The 13,276-nt window shown below is 31.3% G+C and overlaps 1 protein-coding gene across 10 annotated transcripts in view; it reads right to left on the bottom strand.

Annotated features, from left to right (window-relative positions):
* Window positions 1–189: 189 nt before the first annotated feature.
* The window catches only part of nemy (cytochrome b561 family member no extended memory), a 95,397-nt gene continuing 82,310 nt past the window's right edge, over window positions 190–13,276 (bottom strand). For 4 of the 10 annotated variants that reach the window (XM_077436805.1, XM_077436806.1, XM_077436813.1 and 1 more), the window contains 4 exons: window positions 9,590–9,822; window positions 9,271–9,479; window positions 8,975–9,144; window positions 190–3,640 (listed from right to left, as the gene is read on the bottom strand). In XM_077436805.1, the coding sequence (XP_077292931.1) occupies window positions 3,490–3,640; window positions 8,975–9,144; window positions 9,271–9,479; window positions 9,590–9,822 (763 nt within the window). In that variant the 3' untranslated portion in view covers window positions 190–3,489. Of the gene's footprint in view, window positions 3,641–4,898; window positions 7,023–8,974; window positions 9,145–9,270; window positions 9,480–9,589; window positions 9,823–10,158; window positions 10,506–13,276 lie in introns of those variants that run through there. The other 6 variants (XM_077436811.1, XM_077436810.1, XM_077436809.1 and 3 more) reach the window with 6 other exon arrangements.

Below are 13,276 nucleotides of genomic sequence, written 5' to 3'. Positions count from 1 at the left end.
TAAATTCAGCCGATTACTATCTTTTGACGCCAATACATTATTATTGTTTCCAGATACAAGATGTACCCAAGTGTCTATTATAAGTATTCGATAAATCTGAATGTGATATATTCCACCAACAGTGTAAAGCATATTATTATAGGATGTATTCTTAGGAGTAAAATGGAAATAAAATACAAAGATCACAGTCACATTATTTTATTCGTTAATGCTGTATAAATATTCAAAATTGTAAAACAGTGATAAAATCCACATTTTAATAATAATTACATCGATTTATCAAATGCAAAAGATATTAAAATTTCAAGAACACACTATAGTTTTATATAACTCATTACGTAAATTCATTATCTGTAAATAAAACTTTCAATATAAATATAATATATTAATTTGAAAACAAACTACGATATGACAATATTTTAAAACCGTGTAAACTTTTAATGGTGAAATATTGACACGTTAACAAACAGAGTGAAGTATATGAATATTGGTTATGTTTAAATCATCAATTTCCTCTCTCTCTCCCTTCCTTTTGTATTCTCAATTTTCAAAATTGGCAATGTCCATAACACGTCATATGATAAATATAAATTACATAGTAGTAAACATATAAAAGAGCATCTCAAATTTCTACATTGAAAATAGTAAAAAAATATTTACAAATTTCATAGAAAGCTGTGGCCCGTATGTGTACTTTGACTGAAAATTTCACTTTTGCATAGTCTGGGGAAAACCAGAAAAACAATGCCTGGAAAATAATTTATATATTTTGGACCCTTCTTTGGCATATCTCTTGTCGTTTTCAAAAATGTGTCATATTTAAAAAAGTTCATATTTCAAACACACTACAAACGGTGTACAAAAGCGCATTACATATGTATATGACACATTTAGACCAAATAATAAAACCCTGGTGAAAAATATATCTTTTTATCGATACATGTACCGCTATTGTAAAACGTGTTAAAAATCTGTAAAAATGTTATATTGTTAACATAAAAATTATGAAAATGTTTAAATGATATTACTATCTAAAAATAACCATCAGAAGAATACATTTTTCTCTTAACATCTTAGTATTCAAAAATGTATAAGCTTGCAAACATTCCCCTTAATGCCATCTCTAACTTTATTTTAATATCTTTTTTGTAAAGTATTATCAATCTTTCATAGAAAAAGTGTTTTTATAAAAAATGTAAAACTACAAATACAAGATAAACATAAAAATATACAATTTTTCTATTTATATATTATTAATCGGTGTATGTTTTATACTTTCACACAATGATTATCCAATTTTGTTTCTGAATAAAAGTTTCAATTTATGTTAATTTCTAACATACTACATATGAGAAAGTTCTTATACGATATTTATAAATGACATTCTTTATAGCGAATTCATTTTACCTGTAATTTTTTCAAAACGTTTCCCTTTTTATATATCTATAAAATACAGGTTGTTCAAAGATCTTGGAAGTCTAAATTTAACTATAACTCCATCTTAATTCAAATTTTAAAGTATGACTTTTATTATAGGGTTTCTCGAATTAAAATGTTATAGAAAAATACAGCCCATGTAAGATCTTCGTAACAAACTATATTATGAAATACAAAATTGCTTTTCATCTTGCCGAGGTTTTTTTATACAAAGTTTTGGGATAGATTATAAGGGCCAAATAAATATGCATTGTGAGTACAATATGATTTTGTTTAACGTGTAAGGAAAAATCAATCAAAAGTGTGTGTGTATAATGAAAAAGTAATCAAATTGAAAGAATGTTATGTACAAGAAAGAAAGATGGATCGTCATCTCAGGTACCACCGCAAGATCATACAATAAAAAACAAGCGTGATATCCAATAGAAATTCTCAAAATCTTGACTTTTTTTTTTTTAATTCTTATTAATTGTATACTACCTATATTTTAACACTCAAACACTATGACAAACATTATGTGGTACCTTGAACCTTCTAAATGAAAGCCTTTTTGAGTGGCAGATTTTCATGTCAACTACGTCGCTAACACCAATAAATAGGATATAAAATTGCTTCATGCACATCTGACCTAAAAACTCTACACGTTACTCCCTGGATCAATCCAGACATACAGTGATTAAATCCTAAATTGAGCTTAGAGAATTATGGAATATAATTAACTATTCACCGATATAATCTAGAGTGACATTTCTCAAAACTTGTTACATAGTAGGATGTCACGATCTTCTCATTGGTGCACCGTGAAGTTTCAGTCCCCGTAAAAAGTGACGTAACAATTATGTACTTCTATCCTCTCGAACAGTTTATTTGAGATTCATTCTCCAATCTACATATGTATATTCATATAATGTTGAGTGTGAGCACTAGCGTTTTGTGCAATTTGAGAAATGGCACTCTAGAGACAAAGCTTTCATCCATCACCTTTGGCAGTTTATGAACACATAGAAAACATCAACAGTTTACAATATATAGAATTATAAATATTCATAAAATGGAATGTAAAATTTAAATTGGACATGAGTCAGTGGAAACTTTGAAATTGAGTCCAATTTTAAAACTATAAAATCGTACAAGAAAATATCACCTTATTATATATAGTGAAGAAGTATATTTTTTTATTTATGTATTTATGTAGTGAAAAATGGTGTGATGATGACATATATCTTACAATACCGCCAATTCGTTACTAAATTTTGAATTAATCTATAATATTATCTACAATAAATTTAAAACGACTCAAAAAGTTTTCTTTATTCCGTAGAATAGTTTTATTTTTGGAATTAAACTGAAGTATGTAGGAATTCAATTCACGAAAAAAACATGATCCTTACATTTATAAGATTTATTCTAAATGAAGACATTAAAAGATGCAATTGCTTTGATGGTTGTATGATTATACTTATTACAATGAGCACACATTTAAATCCAATATGTTGAAATCCTTCACTATCTTTGTATTGTATGTATGTATAATGACGAAATAAATTGTTTAAATACAAATCATTACGATGAAATTACAACGCTCGGAGGAAACATTTTAGATTATTAAACGCACAATATAATTTTGGCACACGTACATAATTAAATTACCAGAACGATGCTAACGTGCACAATACTTTACAATACTTAAAGTTGGAAAATTTAATTTGATATTTATCCGTGAATCATATTACATAGTATTGCGCACAATGTCGGAGTTGCATTTAAAATCAACATTTTTCTACTGAGTCGTTGAATTATTTGGAATGTTGAAATTGTAACAATTAGATATTTTCATTTGTTTTCTTCACAATATATGTAAATTCGAATAATTGTACAGACTAGAGTCGACGAAAAGAAACAAACGTTATCCACATGGACAAGTTCATCAGGGCAGGTTATACGTATTGCAAGGATTTATATCGAGACGATGGCATTTATGAATTGAGATGGTTGTTGAGTGTGAATTCACAATGTGCGAAGAGCATTGATTGTTTTAACGTGTCCACTGGTCTAGCTGGCGCTGGGGTCGGTGCGGACACGCGGACAACGCTGACGACTTGCCCGCCTCACAGCAACGGTCACTACAATGCCGATGGCGATCAGCGACACTCCGAGAGCATTTATCACTATGCCCTCCTCCGGGAGGTTCGGATACTTATCCCTGGAAATCATCATACATGCATGTGTTAGTTCACCGCCATCGTTCACATGCCAACACTCTACATAATCTTTTCAAAGTGTTTCACTATTATTCATTTGTTATTTTTGTTAAAGTGTTCATTACATGACAATTGTTTGATATTTTCAATCGACTAGGATCATAGACATGTTTGTGAAAGGCGAACCAGTGATAAATTGTGCTATATTTCTACTCTAAGCAAAGTTATAAAGCATATTTACAACTCATCACTGATGATTGCCAGCATTTTGTTATAATAATGATGTTAATATCGTGATATTTTGTTAAATCCATTTAATGAGAATAGAAAGTGTGAAAACAAACCAAACAAAACATTTGAATATTAGTCGACCCGTGTAATATATAAGGATGCGGTGCATCCGCTCTAAAATCGCCAGACAAATTGAACGACAGATTAACGGACGGCTGCTTTAAATGCAATTCTCGTCTTCTTGAATGATAGATTGCACATCAGATGACGGGTACCCTTTCGATGTGCACAGATGCAATTATTAAAATTGAGTTGGATCTTTCAGGCGAGTTTAATAAGGCAAGATTCGATAATTTCCGAATATTGCCTTATTAAACTCGCCAGAAAGATCCAACTCAATTTTAATAATTGCATCTGTGCACATCGAAAGGTTACTCGTCATCTGATGTGCAATCTATCATTCGAGAAAACGAGAATTACGTTTAAAGTTGCCGTTCTGTTAATCTGTCGTTCGTTTTTCTGGCGATTTTAGAGCGTATGCACCAAACCCAATATATAAGCGTTTAAAAATATATTAATAACAAATTAGTACCATGTTTTCTTAAATATTAATGTGCATGAATACATTTTAAAATATATATATTAAAAATCGAGCATAAGCTACCAAAATACAAGATGATACATGCAATGGTTATTACATTTTAAAAATATAACATGCTCAAGTTATTTAGTTTTACAATCATGCACATGTATGTAAATCTAAAAAGTAAATAAACAACTTGTTAATACAATTTTACAATTTAAATACACTACATTATATTACATCAAACTACATACATTTGAATTTTTTTTCAAATAAAATAAAACTACTACTTTTGAAAAAGATTTATTTTTAAATATTAAATCTTATATTTAATATAAAGATAACATCAATATATTTTACAAAAAAATACGTACTCATAAATATTCTAAATACGCGTTAATTAATCATATATTTTCAGACCAAAAAGAATTAAAAAATATATTTTGTGCTCTAACTTTGATTTAATTTTCAATTTATGTTGATTTTCTTTTTTTTTTGTATTATTTCCATTGTGAATTTCGAAAGTGATATAAATATTTGGCAACAAAAATATTTTCTATATCAGTTCACTTATCAAATGCTTATTAAAAACTAAATTCTTCTTATAAAAATATCACTTTTTATTTAATGAGTAAACGAAAAAAGTAGTCATATATATGTGTTTAATTTACGTTTAATTAATATCAAAAAAAGTTATAAGGTGTATAATTTTGTCACAATGTAAAGGCCATCAATTTGAACACATAATAATAGCATAGATTTCTTACAAATATTTTATTTAAAAAAAAAGTTTCACTGTCCAAATTAAAATGGTGTCAAAATACGCGATTTCAGTTTTTAGTGGAATTATTTTGAATTTATATGAAGTTATTGGATTCAAAGATGATTTTTTTTGGAAAAAATTGCATATATGATGCTGTTTCGTGATAATTAGCATATATAGTTGTGATCCAGCTGTCCAATACACTACATAGAGATCGGATTTCAACAGTTGTTATCATATTGGACACTAGAAAATATTTGTATGCCAATTGATGACATTTTGTAAGCCCAAATGGAACCCCTAATTCAACCTTAAGTCGCTTTTCAACAAATTCAATTTTCTCAGTGATTACATAGAATCGTCAGATTCAATGTCAATTTTACTATCATTATTAGTAATTTTACTGGCATCAATGTTTTTAATGAGAAACAAAAATACTTATGTTGCTGTACATACTCATACTTCTCCTACGCCATTGAATCTAGGGTTTTGTGATAAAATGAAAAGCATATTGAATCCTACTGTAGAATGGGGTTCATTTTTTGGAAAATGTGGTATCATCACAATCAAACAAGAAAAAATATATATGAACTACAAGGAAGAAATAAAGAGGACTCCACAGTCGTAAGAAGTAAATCCAAAGTTAAAAGTGAAACTTTATAATCCATATTAACTACAGGTCGATCTGAATATTCTCGAGAAAAATCTGCCTCCACACATCGAAAGTCTTCAATTTCCAAAAAAAAAACTCTCTTCGAATTCTAGTAAAAGCTCTGTGACTATATAAATTTGAATTTGCATATACTTTTTACATCTACAAATTAATTACTACTTCAAATCATGATTTAATAAAAAAAAATGTTTTAATTTGTTCAATTTAATTTTTAAATTAAACAATTATCAATTGATATTTTTCATGACTAAAATGATATTTGTGTATATTCCACTGTTAAATTTTTTATTTTTGACTGGCTTGTTATTAAAAATAAAATTTAAATAGAATGCAACAACATTCACACGAACTGATGAATTTAATTTAATAATATTCTATGTTTATATAAAAAATAATAATAATACAAAATATAACATACATAATACAATAAATTTAAAATAAAAAATTCCAATCTGCATTGCAGTTTTCTGTGTCAAGACAAAACTGTCGTGAGAACGGGACAGTTTTATTTTTGTAAGAAAATATATTAAACAATTAAATTAAGGTACATAAACACTCTACATTGATCTACTTTTTGCTTATATCAATGAAATATATAATAAACTATTTCAAAAGTGATATTCTGTCACACATACGTGTATATATTAACATAATTAATTTAACTAACGATATGAAAATAATTGTACCATTCACTCGTAATAATCGTAAAATTACTTGCACTTCACCATAATATATATAACTCATAATCGCACACTTAAACATAATAATTTCTATAATCAACTTTTAAATGTCTCATCTGATAAATTTCTGTGTAAAATTATATTAGAGAATTTTGCAATTTCCTTCCAATCGAAAAATAATAATAAAGAACACACATATGACAACACAACCACATCGGATAACGCAAGTCACAAACTATTATATTCCATACAATATGTGGGATTGTTTCGATCGCTATCGAAGTGGTGCTTTTACAGATCAGCCGAGGCTCTAATGAACACTTGATTGTGCATCGGACTGACGCGGAATTTATCCCGTGTAACGATGTAAACGACAACGATTGCCAGCGCTGCCAAAGATACACCCAGGGCGTTGATCACCACGCCTTCTTCAATGAAATCCGAATACTGCGGACTGTGGATTAAATAATAAACATGCTACACAATGTCAAAAACAAAACAAAACAACATAAAACAATCAAAGCATCGAAGAAAATGTCATTCCACTAATATACTTTTGAAAAAAAACTTTTGATCGAGCATAATATATTATATAAATACTGCTTTTTGTATACATACATATAGTGTACTCTCAAGTATGGGCATGGATAATTGAAAAACACGGATAGTCCGAACTATCAATTTCTTATATCGTTTTTATAGTTTGAGTGAAGATAGAAATGATATCTGCGTCACTCTGGCATTGAAAACCCGGATCATTTGGATTTCCATCAAACCACTCCTTGATGTTTACCCGATCAACATTTTCAAATTTTCTAATAATCTGCATATTTCAGATACATACATATATCACTAGCCTCGATATCTTCATAATCCGAATAAGCTTTCTCCATGAACCAGTGTTATTGGTTTTACTTTCGACCAAGATTTTTCTATTCTGTGTAAAGCATTCAATATACTATTTTTTTTCCAGAAATTGATCTAGTCATCATCTCCCTCATCAAAAGTTTTGAGAAGACTAGCACGGTATAGCTATTTCATTAATGATATGAAACCCCGGTCCATGGATTGAATTAGACTTGTATTTTAATATACAATAGTTGCATTCGGATGAGAAGGAACATTATTTATGAACTCATTATGAACAGCCCGAGTTTTCAAAAAACTCTAAGAGTGCGTATTTTTAGCAAGTTTGGTAAATTAAAGGTAACTCTTAAACCTTTCTATCAATTCAATTAAAAATTGGAATGCAGCTTCATTACAGTTGTCTTTGACCGCATGAATTATCAGATCACTATTTCTCAAACAGTGGTGATTGCTGTATTCAATTTTGTATGAAAAATAAAAAACATTTCAATATATTTTCACGTAATAAACTAGATCTATCTTATACAATGTTATTCATTTGAATGAAAGATTCAATTTGAGAAATATTAATGTTACTAATGCTACATATATTAAAAAACCAATCAATTTCAATATTAAATCTTTTCTGAACATTATCATTGAATACATTAGAAAAAAAGTCAAGCTTTAAAACATTTTTTAAATTCAGTTATCTTTATTTTGGATAAAGATTTGCTGGTATGATATCTATGAATGAAAGTTTGAAACTAAATCTTTTAAATAATACTTTTTTTTAATGAAGTTTTGAGGATTTAAACATATGCTGTGATGATGGTCTTTGAATAAAGCTTTATTAAAAACACAGCATATGTGTTTACGGCCCATAGTGAGTTAACAATACTGCTTTTTGTAGCAACCTTTCCACAGTACAGATTGTAATTATGCCCTTTAGATGGTTTGTGTCCGGGAGTGGACTTTTCTTTTGACGAAGCAAGCGGTTTCGTTTGAAATTGAAAATTGAATTTATTTCCAGTACTGATGAATCGAGAGTACACTGTATTTTACAAATATATATTTAATTAGACGTCGTTCCATTTATAGAAGCCTACACTAATTCATCGGAAAAAATGCGCTAAAGCAATGGTTAGTACACAATCGTAGCGCACGCATCTTCTCCATGTATTAGGATTTAGGACTTGGTAAATGGAACAAACTGTATAGAATGCAACATAGAAACAATAATAAGCATAGTCTAACAAAATGCAAGCATGCAGCTAAGATAAGATATGAAAAGTAGTACTTCCAATGAAAAATATGTATATTTGGTGGAGGACATTTTGTAAATGTTAAATGGAGAAAATTATAACATGCAACAATACATTTTAGAAATGATGATGCAAAAAATTATTTCATTAACATGATTATGCTATTCTTATATATGTAGGTTTCAATCACATAACAAATGGTCTTTGTTTTATATATAAATATGATATGTATATTCATATGTAGATATATACATATTAGTAGAAAAAGCGTATTCTTTTAATATTAAAAACAAACCCGAGAGTGAATACGGCCTTTTCAGTCAATCCAGTGAGACAAGTAGCAATGGCTAGCATAAGAGTAGTGAGACCGAATGCGGCGTGGATCGGAACAAGTGCTGCACGGAAGGAGGCCGTAGCACTATCGCAGCACAACAGCACTAAGAAACTGAAGAAGCCGACGACAAACTGAAAACACACAAAATGTAATAAATATAGTATAGTATACAATGAAAGCACCCCATAAAATTAAAAACTATATCTGTAAAAGTGAAATTATCGGTTATACATAAGTACAATATGTTCAGCTCTTACTTGTATGGCAAATAGTCCCATGGTGATGAATCCTAACCAGCTGTGCAACGAGTAGAAGTTTGGTATTGGTGGTGTAGCAAGATTATGCGAGTCCAAAACGGCGAGGAAGCCAACCACCACACAGGGTACGGCCAACGCGTGGAATATTGTGTGGAACAGTTTCACGTAGAGCCGTCGGCAGCATCGGCAGATACGGTAGAGTAAAATTGCTGAAATACAATACATGAATTCAAATACATATATACATATGAATAATATAAGCCAGACTTATACATATGAGAATATATGTAAGTCTTGAAATGTATGAAGCAAAACTTACAGAATCCGCTGAAGGTGATGAATCCGGCGACCATAAGCACGGGATGGAGGTTGAATTGCAATTTGGGATTTTCATTCCACGAGAAACCTTCACGGTAATAGAGTACCCAGAAGAGAGTTAATGCCAACGATCCTACGAGGAGGACCGAGGCTAGCGTCACAACCAGGGCGTATTCGAACCAACTGCCACAGCCCCATTCTCCTTCCTCTTCTTCATACGAATTAGAGCGATGCCTGTAACAAATAAAGAAAAACCAATAAATACACGTACAATGTCATACACATTATGAAAGACATTTATGCTTGGGTGATATCTACGATGGATTCCCACGAGTGTCTGGGAGATGCAACGGACCGAAGCATCTCTGCAGAGCATTTGCATTTCGCAGAGAAAGTGCACTCGAATGCATTCATTCGGAATACAGGAAATGTGCTTCAATAGCTAACGAAAGAAAAACAACAAGCGAAGCTCGCTTCGAACTGCGACTGTATGCAAATCATTTTGGATTTAAGATGCAAAGATAATATAAATTCTAGTTATTTTCAACTACACCATCGCTGACGACTTACACTGGAGCATAATTTGCAGGAGTAGCACGTTGAGAGAGACGTTCGGCTACCCGGCACTCGACGCTCCACATCGTGGATGAATATAACTAGACTTTGTAATATGTGCCAACACTCTCATATCATCTTTGTCGTCCAATTTAATAAATATTGTAACTTCACTCTTGCTGAATACATTTTCATAGCATTAAATATTTAGATGGTTTCGATGTTTATATTTTTAATTTATTTAAGTTCAATTGAAATTGTTCGAGTGAAAAATGTATTTTAAAGATACACTGATTAAGACGCATATTATTTTTTTTGCCTAAATAAAATTTGGCAACTCACTTGTTTTGTTTTGACGTATTATATTGTCATAACACTATCAATAGCGACCAAGCTTAATATATATACATATATTTTCTTATATCTCTTATAGTAATTTATGAATCAATATTATTTTGTTTCTGTATTTTGAACTCACATGTTACAATGAAAAAATGAAATATTATGTATAAAATGGCAGATTTTTCAACAGTATTATTAGTATGAACATATTATACGGTAATTGGACTATTCGTCACATTGGGGTGGTCACAAACACAATTTTTGTCATGAAAATCGCGAATACACAATATTTGGCACTCAAGTTCTCGTTACTATGATAGTAATCGTTAGTATGATGGACTTTTCGGCTGCCAGATGTTCCGTTATAGAGATTTTAGTGACTTTGTGACGAGTAATTTGTGACCAGTAATCACCGAACCATATTATACACAGAACCGACGAGAGAGAGAGGGGGGGGGGCGATCCGGAGTAAAGTTTCAGGGCCCGGACTACTCGAGGGGACTCCTTATCGGGCCGTCCGAATTATTGATATTTTATATTATTCTTCATAAAAATATATGTATTTATTTAATGCTAAATGTTTACTATTTTCATACACGCATTTTTTGTGTCAATGTGAAATCGTAACTGTTATATCACACTTTGTTATTCAATTATTAAAAAAAAATAACAACCAACATATGTAGGTATTTTTCTAATAATTCTGATAGATTTTTCGTATATTGAAAATATACCTAAAATATATTTTTTTTTAGTTTTTCATAGAGCCCGTAATTATTTTTCCAGAGCCCTGGATTCCTCTTAGCGTCCGTGATTATATAGATATAAAAATGCGACAGACGATTTTTTATAGATATTTGGATATGAAATACAGTGGATATCTAATAAAGCGAACAAAATTTAGAGATTTTTCATAGTTGTTGGGTTATATTAAACATATTGCTATCGATTAATAGTGAACGAGATTACCATTGGGGGCACACAATGTTCTAAATTATATATATTATGGCGAATTCGTACACGACAATCGTTGCTACGAAAATCACGAATTCACGAAATTGGGTGACGGTGGAATTTTCGAGTGCCAGATATTCCATGCTCGGGACTTTCGTGACGTGTGCGAGATTGCCCTGTGCGAAATTGTAAACGAATCGCCCCTACATAGGGCCACTAAAAATACTACATATTTTAAAATTTAATCACATATATGTAAGTACATATTCACTGAAACATTTCATAGTAAATTCTGAAATATATTGTACATCTAATTCAGTACTGTATTTGCATATGTACATATACATAAACAATGCAGTTACCATAAACTATAAATACCTACGTATTTTTTTAATGAGACCAATATACGTAAGTAAATAGTTACGTGTCTATGTATGTACATCACGCCACGCTACTGCATATGTATGTATATTTTAAAAATAGTATGTTTTCTTAGCATTCAAAGGGCAGGTGTGTTAAATTGAAAAATGTGAACAAATGTATCTCACATGACAATGAATTTTATACAATACATATCCACCAGTGTCGTGCTGAGGAAAGCTCTGTTTTTATCGCACAGCCTCACTTACGTGTGCGCGAGTAGATACAAAGGGACTTGGTATGACGTCACCTATGTAGTCCCTTTGTGTCCTACTTGCGCACACGTAAGTAAAGCTGTGTGATAAAAACAGGGCCAAAGCACGCGACTGATATCTACATACAATATAGCCATATAGGAATACATAGGTAATGCCCGATATTGATGAATTGTAAATATATCATAAAATTTATTTTGCATCAGAGAAATGTAATATTAATAGAAGTGGCTTCAGGTGTTATATTGTTGTCAAGTGACATTCTGTCCACGGACAGATCTAAATAATTTTAGCATCAGTCATATTTGACGCTTGGTGCTCGACGTATGTCCGATAGAAGTCCGATGGGCAAGCATCGGTAAAAATTGCACAATACATTCAAAAACACACAATAAACAACATGTGATACATTTTTATAAGTAAATTGATCCGATTGAATTCCGTGTGATGTAGCGTATTTATAGAGACGTACCGCGTAAAATTGACAACAATTATTTATTCGTAAGGGCCCCTCTATTCTTATTACATCTCTCTGTTTTGCATAGCGATGCCAATGATATTGATAGTAGAAGTGTAGAACGATAGTAGTAGTCGAATATGGTTCTAAAGGCTGCAAGAAAACGATTCATCTTGATTTCGAACCGATCACTGTCACGATGATACAGTGCCCCAATGATGCGATGAACTTTCGAATCAGTTCATCCATCTCCTCTCATCAATGACGACTACAACGATGATGATGACGAGGTCGTAGTCCGCGTTTTCGAGTACGACTTGTACCGTTGGGTGGCATTGTGTCGACAGGTTGTTTTGTATGCAATAATTGTGAGGTGCATGCGGTATGCACAAACACCAACGGCACGAATCTGTGTCGCAACACGCACGAAAATTCTACAATGTGTACGATGCACGGACAGGCGGACAGACATTTATCTGCATTCGACCGTTGCACAATGGATGGTGCAGGTGGCTTGGAAACGATACACGGGTTGTGGGTCACACGGAGCCAAAGCGTACATGATCCAATCAACAACCCAACTCGGTCGCCATTCTAATGGAAACACAGAGATGGTATTGTATATGTATGTATGTATGTACATATGTACATTGCTAGATAGTGTATTTTTATTTTTTGTAAAGGAATCAAGTCCTAATAAGTAATGGTAGCATAAAGAATGATAAAAAGTCTGTAATAACATGTT

Source organism: Arctopsyche grandis, chromosome 8, assembly GCF_051622035.1.
Source record: "Arctopsyche grandis isolate Sample6627 chromosome 8, ASM5162203v2, whole genome shotgun sequence".
In the NCBI taxonomy this organism is placed as follows: domain Eukaryota; kingdom Metazoa; phylum Arthropoda; class Insecta; order Trichoptera; family Hydropsychidae; genus Arctopsyche; species Arctopsyche grandis.
Note: the sequence above shows the minus strand (reverse complement) of the source record. Positions and strands in the feature narration are given on the sequence as shown.